The sequence below is a fragment of the Sinocyclocheilus rhinocerous genome, unplaced genomic scaffold, assembly GCF_001515625.1.
Source record: "Sinocyclocheilus rhinocerous isolate Xijiao unplaced genomic scaffold, SAMN03320098_v1.1 scaffold1201, whole genome shotgun sequence".
Lineage (NCBI taxonomy): Eukaryota > Metazoa > Chordata > Actinopteri > Cypriniformes > Cyprinidae > Sinocyclocheilus > Sinocyclocheilus rhinocerous.
Genome location: NW_015654059.1, coordinates 283,729 through 297,668, shown reverse-complemented (window position 1 = coordinate 297,668; position 13,940 = coordinate 283,729). Strand labels below are relative to the sequence as shown.

Sequence of the window (13,940 nt, the reverse complement as noted above, 5' to 3'; positions counted from 1 at the left end):
AAACTCACCTGGATGTCATATTTACAGAGGACGGGGCAAGGCTGACTTGTTTCAAAAACACAAACAGGCACTGTCTAGGTGATTTAGTGGGCGGTCTGAACATTTGAAATGACTGAAGTAAACACATACAGAATTGTTGTTGGGAAAAACTATTTATTGACAGGAAATCTGGCTTTTTGGATGATGACGTCTCAGATAATAGTAAGAAGTCATGCATACAAATAAGATACCAGCAGATGGCACCGACTAACTGATTATTTGCATTAAAATGCTACATAATACAAGCAATCAGATCATAACAGTCTTTAAAGAATGGCCCACCACCAATTTCAGGCTTTAGCCCTAAAAAAAAAATAAAACATTGTAGAACGGTAGCCTACATGCTGTATAAACGAAATTACGTTCACAAAATTAGTTTAAACCTTAATTTTTTTTTTTAAGTTTTAAAGTGTAAATATCCAAATTAGCACTTGAAATTTAATTTTCCAACACAGTAGAACATTTTAAGGCAACTTTACACAGCTGAGTTAAGGCTGCTCTGTGCCTACTCAAAATTTTGTGTGAAGACATAATGTCGCATAAAAGCCAGACTAAATTAAGCCAGCTCTGACCCACCACTGTCTCTATTTGCTGTGTAAATGCATTCATGCTACCTCTGAGCAGCATTAAACAGTTTGTGTAAATGCCACTTCAGAAGCGCCTCTGTGCCATTGCAGTGTAAATTTGGTAGGAATTCCAGGACATTTCAAATCAAATCAAGACACAATAAAAAACACGTTATTACGATTTGAATATCAGTAGTATAGAAACAGAAGTACTGTTCACTGTGGTTTTCACAGAAGTGTTTATACATTTAAAATGAATTGTACATTTTACCAGTGGACTTTGTAGCAGTACACGCCATGTTTTAAATGCTTCGGAGGAAAGCCAAAGCTGCGCACCCCTGGTTCTGATGTACCACAGTTCATCCTGGGTTGGATGATTGGGTAACGTACACTACCATCAGCCAACCAGCCCGCATCACACTGGTCCAATCCCACAAACCTCCAGGCTGCGTATAACTGGCCAACTTTAGCAATACGACCTCCGTCGTTCTGACAGACCTCCGCTGCCTCTGTGAAATTTAGTTTGATGGGATGTTGCAAGAAGTAGACCTCTCCTGACATTGAAGAAAGACATAAGATACCTTGTCACATCATATTTGGTGACTTAAAAATAATTGTGACTTAACCTCAGAAATGAATGCCAATAATTGATCCAAGGTAACAAAATACAACTGGCATATCAAGGCAAACAGCTTTAAAACATATGCATGACTGATTAAAACAAGGGAGAAGGCCATTTTTAATCCTTGTTGGCAGGTTCATCCAACTTGTCATCCTCAACTTATATTTTTAAAATAGGAACATTTTCCAGAATGAGCAATGGCAGCCACATGCAGCCGAAATTACCATTAATTCATCTTTGTCCGATTTAAAAATGTAAAACACCTGTTGAAAGCACAACTATGGAAAATTGTAAATATTTGTCTAACAAAATTTCACGGAAACAAACCAGCGTAAACCAGGACTGGATGAAGTTATATGAGGGTATATTAAAAACTCCACTAAATATATACAAACATTATTACCTCTAATGGACGAAGTGAAGCAGAAGGCATCAAATCGGTCTAGACTTTTGTCTCGAACGCCGTAGCTCCGTACACCAGGTGCCAGGTCGGTGCCACCACAAGCCTCTCGTGGCACTACGACAGGATATTGTGCCGTCCCATCCATGAGCCACCCAGCGTTACACCAGTCCAGCCCTTCCTCCCAAGCAGCGTAGAGCTGCTCAAAGGTAGCTAGGTGTGCATCCTGTTTCTCACATGCCTCCTTAGCCTCATGAAAGTTCATCAGATAGCGCCCCCTAGGGGAGTGATAAGGGAACACCACACCTGTGGAGAACAAGAGCACAAAGCACCACTGAATAAACATAAGATCAACAAAATTTTGTTAAAGATAAAAGATCATTACAAATAATTAGAGAATGTAAGATAATTAGGGTTTGTCAATTTGTTTGGGGATAAATTACACAATAAATAAATACATTACAAACATAGATTTTGGAGTTTAATATCAGTTAGAAAATAAATTGATAATATAATTTTTTTATATAAATATTTTATAAAATACAATATTAATACAATACGCACCTCGAAATTTAAGATGCACTGTCACGCTCTCGTCCTCGAGACCATCAATAATTTCACACCGGTAACGGCCGGTATCGTCTGACTGTAGCGGGTTGATGAAGAGGGACGCATCGCCCGGGGCGCTTCGGCGGAGCCGCACGCGTCCTTTGAAGTCTCCGTAACTCCGGTGACGCGTGCCGATGGCCACCATGACGTCACGCTCCCGTCCCTCGTCGCTCACGGGTTGCCAGAACCACTTGACCCGCGTTCTGCGGGGCTCGCTGAGCGCGGGCTCGTAGCGGTAATGACAGGGCAGTGTGACGTTACTCCCCTGAACAGCCGACACTAGAGTTTCAGGAGACTCAACGTGAAGACGGATCTTGTGGAAGTATACTAAAAAAGACCATTAAGTAGGCTAAGTAAGTAAATAAATAAAATCTTCAAAAAGAGTAAGCAATTATTGTTTATTTTATTGTTTGTTTATTTGTTTAACTATGCAAAAGTGAAATAGCTTTGAAATAGCAGATTTGTGATGGAGCTCACATTTTGCTGATGTCTTAACCATCCTAAATGTAGGCTATATTAAAACTATATTATTACTAGGATATATACTATATAACCATATAATTCCCACTGAGTTTATAACACATATTCTTGTTCATGAATTTTAAACAATAAAAAAGAAACACAAAACAATTAATTCAATGAAAAGTGACAAAAGTTAGAATTTTGTTGGATTCTACTACATACTCTCCCCATTGTCATTTCCATTTCCATTTCCATGAATTATATCCTGATAATAATAGCCATTGGAGAATCGCTGTGCACCGCTTCCGAGGACCAGGTGCATTAAAAGCACCAGCAGATGGCGTAAAATCCTCATATTCACGGTGATTCCCCTGTATCCCGCTGCTTTCCAACAGTGTCCTTGAATTTTAAGACAACCTAAGATGTGTGAAGATCAGCAAGGAGTTCAGAGCTTATTTATTCAGCTTTCAGATGATTTATAAATCTCAATTTCGAAAAATTGACACTAAAGACTGGTTTTGTGGTCCAGGGTCACAAATCTAACTCAACATATTTCACGAGTCAACAACTTTAACACTTTTGAAATCTGATTTATTAAAAAAATAAATAGTTTGATTTGCTCGCCATAAACGAGATAATCATCAGCTAGTTACTTCAAGAACTGCATGAAGTTGCTGGTTAAACGATTGAAGAAGCAAAAGTCAACTAGCTATACAATTAAGCCACATAAAAGGTAGTTTTACGACAATAGTCAAATGTAAGTAATAAAAAGTTATCAAATTGATACAAAACACAAAGATTTAAAGTCACAGCCGATAGCGTTTGTTGTTGCATTAATTGTAGCATTCAAAGAATCTGCTAACATGCACATTCATGAAATAATAAACGCATTTTCGCAGCTTACCAATGTAAAATACTTTCTCCGGCTCCTTTTGCTACAACTACTCTGTTCATCGTCCGAGGTGAGGAATAATAGCGCTCGCTCTCTCTCTGTAATAATATTGTGGGACCGTGAGGTGACGTCACTCAGGCATCTCTTTTGAAGTTCTCCAGCTCGCGAACAATAATAATTGTGGGGTCTACAAAGCAGTCGAGGACTGCCGTCCATCATCACGGTATAACTTTACAGCATAAGGTGTGTTGATAATTTCCCAAAACTGAAACTGGAGCTTTTGTTCATGGTGCCAGCGAGAATATATTCCACCCAGGTCTCTTGTTACGCGGGTTTGTCACAAAAAAAACAACAACGATTCTTAATGGCCTCAGAGGCTGCCTGGCCTAATAACACAGTTGGTAATAATAGATCGTCACATACCTATTTTTCTTTTACATTCTGAATGCACTGAGTGTTATAAATTATGCCCTTTTAGGTGGAAAACAAACCCTAAAATCTGTATAAAAAATATTTTGTAATGTAATAATTTGTAAATAGTACGACGAAAAAATTACCACTGCATATGAAATTACACACCAGAAACATGACCGTTGACCTTTGACCGGAGTTTCAAAAAAGATTACTATGGGAAGGTCAGTGGTTGAACTTCCTGAAAGGAAAGTATCCATATCCTTGCAGATGTGAAATTTTCCTTACTCGTGACCAGCAGGGATTCAAAAGTTTGTTGTTCTCTGTCAGTAGCTATAGTGTTCATCTTTTATCTCTTCCCCGAAATTCCTACCTTTTCTCCTTGTTATTTAGCGATACAGCTGATGTGATATATAAATCGCAATATTTAAGGAGGAAAAGACTGTTAGGCGGCCTTTGGAGGGACCAGGATGTTGTACTGACAGACAGCATCACTCAGTATTATGACCCCAAAATGTGCCACACTGCACCACCCTTTCTCTTTCACGGTCACATTTACTTTCGTTTGGTTAATTTTCTCAGGCGAAATCCAGTCATTTCAATAGAAATCGACACAAGAAGGTAATAGACCCCCCCCCCGCCGCCGCCGCGGATTTTACATCGTTAAAGTTGTTCACACGAATTCACCATGTTGACCAACAGAATCGTGCTTGCTTTGAAAGTAACTCCTGTGTGAGCTGTTCTTCATACATCACTACATTATGGACACTTTAGAAGATGAGGGTGAGCAGATGTACATCGCCTCTCTCTCAGATACTCACAACATTAGCGACGCATTTGAAGCTCCCCGTCAATTAGTCCCCACAGCCAAGATGAAAGCCGTCGCCTTAGGCAAGGAACGCCAAGGCCCTTTGAATAGCTGTGGGCTTCACAGAAGCATGATTTTGGCAGCTATCATTTGGAAGAACATTGTACTCTAATTGTTTGCCCAAAATGAATAGGTCCAAAATGGCTGGATGTAAATGTTTTAGATTCTCCTGACGCACTTGTCAGTCTTAGTTACTGCAGCCTGCCTGAGAAAAAACTCTTCATTTGAAAAGAATATTGGAAAACAATACATTTTCAAGATTTCAAACATTATATGACACAAATAAAGTGTTTAAATGTTAATTAGCTGCACTGTGCATTCTCCAGGAAAAAAGACAAAAACATTTTAGTAAGAATTCATAAAGGTAAGTATATCAGAAAGGTAAATTAACACAATATTTACATCTCCTACCGAGAAATGTACTATTCAAGAGTTTGGGGTCAGTAAGATATTTTAATGTTTTTGAAAGACATCTCTTCTGCTCACCACTGTCTTTAATCAAAAATATAGTAAAACAGCAATATTGTGAAATAGTTGTAATATATTTTGAAATATAATTCATTCCTGTGATGGCAAAGCTGAATTTTCAGCATTACTCCAGGCTTCAGTTGCTCAAGAAACATTTATTATCAATATGTAAAAGAGTTTTGTGGAAACCCTGCAGTGTCTTTCAGGATTCTTTGATGAACAAAGTTCAAAATAACAGCATTTTATTGAAATAGAAATCTTTACTTCACTTTTGTTGAATTTAATGCATCCTTGCTGAATAAAAGTGTTTATTTCTTTAAATAAAAAATAAAATAAATAAATAAAAAATACTTTTTTACACACATGTACAGTATATGAGGGACACAAATGACACTCAGTAGAATCAGTAGCATTTTTTTAAAGGGTGTTTCTTTGAGATTGTGTTACCTATGAATAACTGAATAGGCTTTGAACAATATATGCAAGTGCTTCCAAACATCATCTTCTGAATGACTATATGCGTGTGAATGAATGGAATTCAGCCACACAGTTTTGTGGGTTTTTGATTTATTTATTTTGGCAGTTTCCATCAAACAAGCTTCCAGTGAAGCTCTAGTAATACTTTGGTTTGTACTGAAGATTTTGACAGCGAGAATGAATTTAAAAAATGTTGACCCAGTTGACAACCCTTCATAAACTTGTCAAGCAATGAGGCGAGATTTCCTTTGTAGAGATGTTATTAGAAAGCAAAGAATGTTTGCCTCTGACAAAATATTTGCCACAATACCTCATCCAAAATAGCCTTGTTTTTCCAGAAAAGAATCCTTCCTGGCTTTGCCCATCGGGTGCTGCTGTTTTCCTGCCATTCTTTCGACTATCACTTGATTCTCTCCTGCCTTCCTGCTTTGAATCTCTATAGAGCCTGTATATTAGTGTGTTCCAGTCAATCAGAACTGAAGGGAGTTATTATTTGGCAAAGGTACAAATAAATAAATAAATAAATACATAAATAGTAATACAATAAAATCCTCAAATATGTTTTCAATATACACACTTAAATAATAAAAGAAAATATTAAATGTATTATTAAAAGAAATAATAATAATATTATTATTTTAAATATATTTCATTATTTTACATTAAGGTACATAAATAAATACATAAGCACACACACACACACATAATAATATACTAAAATCATAGTTTCATTATACACACATAAAATTAAATATCAAATTATTAAAATAAATAACTTATGAATTATTTTAATATATTTCATTATATTATGCTTAATATTAATAATAATTATATTATTATAAATACGATTATTCAATATAAAAATATTAATTATTTAGTTTTTTATACATTTATTTTGTGGTTATTGGAAAAGAATGCAGAGGATTTCCAATTTGATTAGTTGGGGAAATATCCAAAGATTTTAACTTGCCTTATCAGTAACAGCATACTGTGGAGGATTCATAACAAGACAACATGTCTGATAGGCCATAAGTATCTATTAATATTCTTTATTTGTTTCTACAGTTGAAAACATGAGGAAAATATTTCAAGAGATACTAAGGAAATGCATCTAGTCTAAACAATCTGAACACAAGAAGAGTGCTACAGTATGAGGCATTTAAAAATTACAAAAGTTTAAGAGCACATTGAATAGAAATAACAAAGTCAATGTGTCTTTACTGCAATGAAAACAATTCTGAGAAAAATCAAATGCTAACATCAGTACAGAATCCAAACCAAAGAAAATCAAAACGCATGCAGCCTAAATGCAGAAATCATGCTGGATTATTGGAATATTCTTCAGTGTTTGTTACCTTGAATACCACTTTAGTTCTTAGAAAATATCTCAGAGAAATACTGCCCATATATTTTCTCCTAAAGCTCTATTAATATTAATTCATAATACTCGTATCATATTGCACAAACCCAAAATTGTAAATTTATTCGAGTGGATGGGTTGGGGTGAGGGGCCACAATGCATCATTTTGAAAACATTATGTAGATTGGACGGTCATATCAGAGGTTCAGTGCCACCGTAAAAATGATTCTAAATTAGATTTGCACCCGTCCCGCATCTCATTATGCTAGTGACAGGGTACGTCAAAGCTTTTAATGTAAGTGTGGCCCCATAAAAAATAAAATAAAATGATACATTTGCTAACATCATAAGAAAAACATTAGACCACTTTGGCTTTTAAGTGTTTTTGTATCCAAAAAATGTGGTTTATTTCAGAATTATGCTGGAATAAAACTAAAATAAAATTCAGTAGCACACTGCAAATAACTGAACTGCACCTGAGATCTGTGGCCATTCAAATTAAACAAAAGTGATCAAATAATAATAGATGATTGACTGTCACATTTTATATTTAGGTTTGACAAGGCTGTAAAAAATGCATTAGCCTAGTTAAAAAAAATCTAATTGATTTAAAACCAAATATTATTTTATAGAAAAAAACAAATGATCAAATGGCTAATTTTATTACATAATATAAATTAGCATAAAGCACAGCCATATTTTGTGACTTTTGTCACTTTCTAATTTAAACTACTTCATAAGATAAGATATAAAACAGCTTGACTGCATTTAAAACCAAACTAACACACTGATTCTTGTGAAAATAAATAAACTGTGCCTTATTTGGTATGTACAGTTTCTTTTTTCCAATTGTTTATAACTGAGTTTGAGTTTTACTTGACAAAAAAAGAAATATAATTATTACAATTTATTTGTAACAATAAACTTTTAAAAACTTAAGCTATTTCCTAATACGGTCATCTAGGGTAAATAAACATTATTATACATTAGCATTGACTTCATCTTCAAAGGGCCACTGCATCAGACTTGTGTTAGTACAAAATATTTAATGCTAAAAGCTTCACTTCATTTGCTGCTGGGGTCCCCAGCTGTGTAGGGTGGTGTGATGATGGTGCCCTCTGTTGCTAAGAGTGAGGCAGTGCAGGCGTGGTTGAGGGAAGAAGGAATGGTGGGAAGTATAAAAGAGAATGAGAGAGAGGGAGAAGAGTTCTACTCATCACAGCCCAGCAGCTCCATTCGCAGGGTGATGCGTTCATGCCACGCCCACGGCAGGATGCGGACGAATCGTGCGTAGAAGGGGGGCTCGAACACGTTATTTTTGTGCACGTTGTTGTCGCTGTTGCCAGGGAAAATCTGCAGGTGAAGCAGTAGGAAACAAAGATGGGTGAGACAAGGACGTGACAGACAGATGAAGCAGAATATACACAAGATGAGCGGCCAATGCTGTGGCCAGTTGAAAAGATGTGGGGGAAGTTTGGAATCTGTTAAACGAACATTCTGTCATCGTCATGTCATTCCAAACCTGAAAGACTTACTTTATTCTGTGGAACACAGTAGATGATATTTTTTTGTCCATTTATGAATGACAAGACAACTTATTGGTCCCTACAGACTTTCAAATATGGACAAAAACCCTACATTTCCTCAAAATATCTTCTTTTATGTTTCACAGAAGAAAGAAAGTCATACAGGTTTGGAACTACATGAGGCTGAATAAACTGACAGAATCGTAATTTTTATGTGAACTATCCCTTTAAGTTTTATAATAATTGGCATATTGACATATTTAATTGATTTCACATATCCATATTGACATACTGAAATCAGCGATTCATGTTGACAGATCCTAAAAGTAGACCAATGCTGAGAACATAAACATCATAGTTATTTTATTAGTTATATCTTTTTATTTATTTATTTATTAATAGTTTTGAAATAACTTTCATTTTAGTAAATAATTTTGTTTTTGTCATTTTTATTAGGTTTTTTTCTATTTAGGTTTTTTTCTATTTAGGTTTCATTTGTTTTCTTTTCATTTTTAACTTTAAGTAATTTTAGTCCTTCAACTTAAACATTTTTATTTCAGTTAATTTCTTTTTTCAGTTTTTCATGAATTATTTATATTTTATTTTAATTCAGCTTTATTTTAATTAACAAAAAAACATTTTAAATAGTTTACGTTTATAACCGCTGATAACTGGCACTAAAACATAAAAACAAACGTAATATGAAAAATATATAATATTTAATTACGTTATGTATTATCTAATTATTTAATTATGTTAAATATTAACAGTTTTACTTTTGGTAATTTTAGTACCTTAACTTAAATTTATTTTATTTCAGTTAGTTGCGAAGGCAACATTATTACGTTTTTCCATCTTATTTTTTTTTCTTTTATTTTAGTAGCACGCACTAAAACATAAAAACAAACGTAATATGAAAAATATATAATATTTAATTACGTTATGTATTATCTAATTATTTAATTATGTTAAATATTAACAGTTTTACTTTTGGTAATTTTAGTACCTTAACTTAAACTTATTTTATTTCAGTTAGTTGCGAAGGCAACATTATTACGTTTTTCCATCTTATTTTTTTTTTCTTTTATTTTAGTTTTAATTCAAATAACCAATTTTTTAAACAATTTTATTTAATAACAACACTGATCACAGCCACTGAAACATAAAAACAAAAAATGACAATTAAATCCACATGATTTTCGACCCATTTGTGCTCTGAGTGAAACATTTAATGTGTAGGTCAGGATAAGACTTGATCCAAAAGGAACTAGGTAATTTGGGGTTAAATTGTGGAATCAACCAACCTTATCTGTTTTCGTCTTGTCGTCTTTGAGTATGGTCCAGTACATGCCGTCATCACTGTGAGCCACTTTAAAGGCAGACACAAATTGCACATTGCCAAAGTCTTTGGCCCCTTGTGTGATGATCCCTGTGATGCGCTTTGGTCTGAGCAGGTCCACCTAAAAACATACGTAAAACAAAAAGATAAGAACAACTCAGCAAGTGGTCTTACATAAAAAAAAATGGCATTTAGTTATAATGATCCATATGAGTGATTCACTACTGGCCTCCTGGTAATGGCTAATTGTAAGAGGTTTGTTGTTTGTAAATTATGGTCTCCCAGGACAGTGCTTTCAAAGTGAAGATTGAAAATCAGGGCAATCTGACTGTGTTCAGCCTCTGAAAGGTCATCTAATGTGTAAATGTGCTAAGATCCCAAAGCAACGATCAAGAATGAATTCAACTCCTATGCAAACTGCCAGACGTTCACAGAAGGGAAGACACTTAAACTCAACATGGAGAGTTCTCCAGGCAATACTCCCTCTTAATAAAAATGACTTTGTTTAAAGTTGGAGTGATATATACAATATTTTTCAAAAGTTTGAGGTTAGTAAAAAAAATGTTAAAGAAATGAATTTTATTTATCATAGACATTAAAGTGATCAAAAGTGACAGTAAAGACATTTATAATGTTACAAAAGATTTCTATTTTAAATATATGCCATTCTTTTGTATCATGTTTTTTTTACTGTATCACGATTTCCACTAAAATATTAAGCAGCACGACTGTTTTTAACACTGATATGAATAAAAATAAATGATTTTGTGCAGCATATTAGAATGATTTCTGAAAGATCATGTGACACTGTAAACTGTAGTAATGATGCAGAAAATTCAGCTTTGCATCAAAGGAATACATTACATTTTAAAATATAATCAAATAGAAAACAGTTATTTTAAATAGTAATAATATTTCACAATATTACTGTTTTTATTGTATTTGTAATCAAGTAAATTCAGCCTTGGTGAGCATAAGAGACTTCCTTGAAAAACAATAAAAAAAACTTTTTAATGGTGTGTGTGTGTGTGTGTGTACAGGTTTTTCTATACTGGTGGGGACTTAAACTTGAATACACACCAAATCATGGGCACTTGTGTCACCGTGGGGACCTAAATTGAGGTCCCCATGATTACAAAAGCTTATAAATCATACAGAATGAGTTTTTTTGAGATTGTAAAAATGCAGAAAGTTTTCTGTTAGGGGTAGGTTTAGGTGTAAGGTTGTTGTAGGGCGATAGAAAATACAGTTTGTACAGTATAAAAACCATTATGCCTGTGGAGAGTCACAAGGATAGTGCACCAGACGTGTGTGTGTGTGTGCATACAAAACCATACAATAAAAAAAATCTTGTTTTATACAACCAGCATTTTGCCTTTGCGTTGCCTCTTTACAAAATATAAAATTACAAAAATCTTAAAAATGTGACTTCGTTCAGTTCAGACATACTCCAGATTTTACACATGACTGTAAATGTAAATATTTGAAGGGACTCTGTCACTTCACAGCATTACAAGTCATCTCACCTGCAGCCACTCGGAACGGTTATTAATGGCTGCTGTCCAGGCGTTGGTCTTGCCCTGCTTGTCCAGACGAGCGTAATGCGGGTGCCAGGTGAACGCCTCGATCCCCCAGGTGCGGAAAGAGCTGGAAGCCGTCATCTGCCTGTCATCGATCAGCCGTGACTTGATACCTAGCGGCTCGGAGCAACCTGTCGTGTTCAAATACACTGTGAAGTAAGACAACAGAAAGAGGGAGGGGACGGGGACAGGAAGTGGCAGAGAGATGGATGGGAAGCGTGTCAGCACAAACCACATCAGCGCTGAGCAAGTTTCATGCAGGTGAGCGGCAAGATGCTGTGTGTGATGGGGTGTGTGTGAAGCGCACTCAGGCGAGAGCCGGCGGTGTGAGAGGCGTGCTGTGATGGACAGCCTGAGAGACACAGATGGGACAGTGAAGTGGGCAATACTGTAAATGAAACATTAACATCTGCACCATTTCACTGATTAGAAATTAGACTTTCATGTAGGGATGCATGATATAACGTACCATATCGGCCAATATTAGAGTTTTTTTTTTTTTATTATCAGTATCATTGATATTCAATATTTAATTGTTCTTACTAATTTCCTGTGTTTTTACATTTAGATGACCTTTTCCATGATGTAAAGATCACTTAAGTTAATCTTTAAAAACACTAGTAATTTAATAACACTGTTAAATGTTTGCTCTCAAAATGAATATCTATTTTTCATATTGTACATTATAATATTGTGATGCCTAAATTCACTTGTAGTATTTAATGATAGATTTTTTTAAATGTATTTAGTCATAATAGAATACAGTAGTTGAGTATATTATTATAATATTATTATAATAGTATATATATTTTTTACATAATATAATAATAGTATATTTTAATATTAGCCATTAAAAATTGGCCAATTACATAATTTATAACTTAATTTTATAATACCGTTTATTTTTTTATTAATTTATTTGTATAAATTAATTTATATTTATTATAAATAAATATTATAATTTAAAAATAAATTGTATAATTATTCACCAATTTATAATGTTCATTTATTCAATTCAATTCAAGTTTATTTGTATAGCGCTTTTAACGATACAAATCGTTGCAAAGCAACTTTACAGAAAATTAAGTTTCTACAATATTTAGTAGTAGCTTATCAGTGGTGACTGTCAGTTTATGTACATATGGCAGAAATGTACGGAAAAAATCAATTAAAGTTGTAATCAAACAGACGATGAACACTATTAACAGCAATTATTATATGATGCAGTCAAACTTATACAAAATTTGGATTTAATCAATGTAAATAATTAATTAATTGGCCAAAACTTGAAAATAATTATTGGTTTATCGGCCAAAATATTCTAATGTATCAGTGCATCCCTACTTTTATAAAGTGAAGTAAAGTGACATGATGTGTAGCCAAGTATGGTGTCCCATATTCGGAATTTGTGCTCTGCATTTAGCCCATCCAAGTGCACACACACACACAGTAGTGAACACACACACACACACACACAGACACCCGGAGCAGTGGGCAGACATTTTTGCTTTCTGTGCCCAGGGAGCAGTTCGGGGTTCGGTGCCTTGCACCTCAGTCATGGGTATTGAAGGTAGAAGAGAGCGCTGCTCATTCATATGAGAATAATATAATATAATATAATATAATATATAACATAATATAATTTTATTAAAAAAAAAATTTGAAATTAAGAAAATACTTGATTTTCTTAAATGTTAGCAGAAAACAAGAACGAAATGTCCCAAGCACAAACCACACAAATTAACCAGTGTTATTCATCATCACTATATGCAGCTCAAAACTGTGTCAAATGTGCTAAATAAGTCAAATGTCTGAGATGTTTCTGCTCAGAACGTTTACTGGCTAGAGTCCTGGTTTGGAAAGATGTGACTTTGTTTCTTCAGCCAGGCAGGCTGCGGTCCTTAACTTCACCACAAACGAAGACGAGCAGGAAATCGTGCAAACTGTGATGCTGCTTACTCACTTTTTCTCCCATAAAACCACAGCAGTATTATCATATTCTAGTGGAGTTGTTTTGTCTTTTGGCTTCCATAAATCTATTCATAAGAATGTATAAACATGCAAAAATATAATTGGTACTTTACCGTTGAGTTCACAGCCCACCAGCTCTATTCTCAGAGTACAGGCTTTGCGGCAAACAACAGGAATGATTCGCATGTACTGAGCTATGATTGGAGGATCGAACAAATTAGTCTTTGTCCCATCGTTGTCCATATTACCAACAAAGATCTGAAGAACAGAAATGTATACATTCATTAGTTACTTAAAAATTATAATATAATTACAGGTTATGAAACATATGACAAATGCTATTGAATAAA

At 34.6% G+C, this 13,940-nt stretch overlaps 3 protein-coding genes across 4 annotated transcripts in view; all 3 read right to left on the bottom strand.

Moving 5' to 3' along the window:
* Positions 1-695: 695 nt before the first annotated feature.
* On the bottom strand, positions 696-3,674 carry hapln3 (hyaluronan and proteoglycan link protein 3). The gene is made up of 5 exons (XM_016523187.1): positions 3,603-3,674; positions 2,921-3,115; positions 2,192-2,563; positions 1,631-1,933; positions 696-1,159 (listed from the first exon to the last, which is right to left on the bottom strand). The coding sequence occupies exons 2-5, from the start codon at positions 3,051-3,053 to the stop codon at positions 873-875; spliced, it is 1,095 nt and encodes a 364-aa protein (XP_016378673.1). The 5' UTR covers positions 3,054-3,115; positions 3,603-3,674; the 3' UTR covers positions 696-872.
* A 4,147-nt stretch (positions 3,675-7,821) lies between these two features.
* The window catches only part of LOC107716677 (lactadherin-like), a 23,526-nt gene continuing 17,407 nt past the window's right edge, over positions 7,822-13,940 (bottom strand). Inside the window, exons 8-10 of one of the 2 annotated variants that reach the window (XM_016523184.1) lie at positions 11,566-11,768; positions 10,005-10,160; positions 7,822-8,527 (exon numbers count right to left, since the gene is read on the bottom strand). In XM_016523184.1, the coding sequence (XP_016378670.1) occupies positions 8,384-8,527; positions 10,005-10,160; positions 11,566-11,768 (503 nt within the window). In that variant the 3' untranslated portion in view covers positions 7,822-8,383. The remainder of the gene's footprint in view (positions 8,528-10,004; positions 10,161-11,565; positions 11,769-13,940) is intronic. The other variant, XM_016523185.1, reaches the window with a different exon arrangement.
* LOC107716678 (lactadherin-like) lies at positions 11,776-13,844 on the bottom strand. Its single transcript, XM_016523186.1, has 2 exons — positions 13,704-13,844; positions 11,776-11,971 (listed from the first exon to the last, which is right to left on the bottom strand). The coding sequence occupies exons 1-2, from the start codon at positions 13,831-13,833 to the stop codon at positions 11,856-11,858; spliced, it is 246 nt and encodes an 81-aa protein (XP_016378672.1). The 5' UTR covers positions 13,834-13,844; the 3' UTR covers positions 11,776-11,855.

Coding starts and splice junctions, on each gene's coding strand:
- hapln3 (XM_016523187.1), bottom strand. CDS start 3,053: ATGAGGATTTTACGCCATCTGCTGGTGCTTTTAATGCACCTGGTCCTC. Junction 1,934..2,191: donor AGTGCATCTTAAATTTCGAG/GTGCGTATTGTA, acceptor TGTTCTCCACAG/GTGTGGTGTTCCCTTATCAC. Junction 1,160..1,630: donor CTTCACTTCGTCCATTAGAG/GTAATAATGTTT, acceptor CTTCAATGTCAG/GAGAGGTCTACTTCTTGCAA.
- LOC107716678 (XM_016523186.1), bottom strand. CDS start 13,833: ATGGACAACGATGGGACAAAGACTAATTTGTTCGATCCTCCAATCATA. Junction 11,972..13,703: donor GGTGGGCTGTGAACTCAACG/GTAAAGTACCAA, acceptor TGTGTCTCTCAG/GCTGTCCATCACAGCACGCC.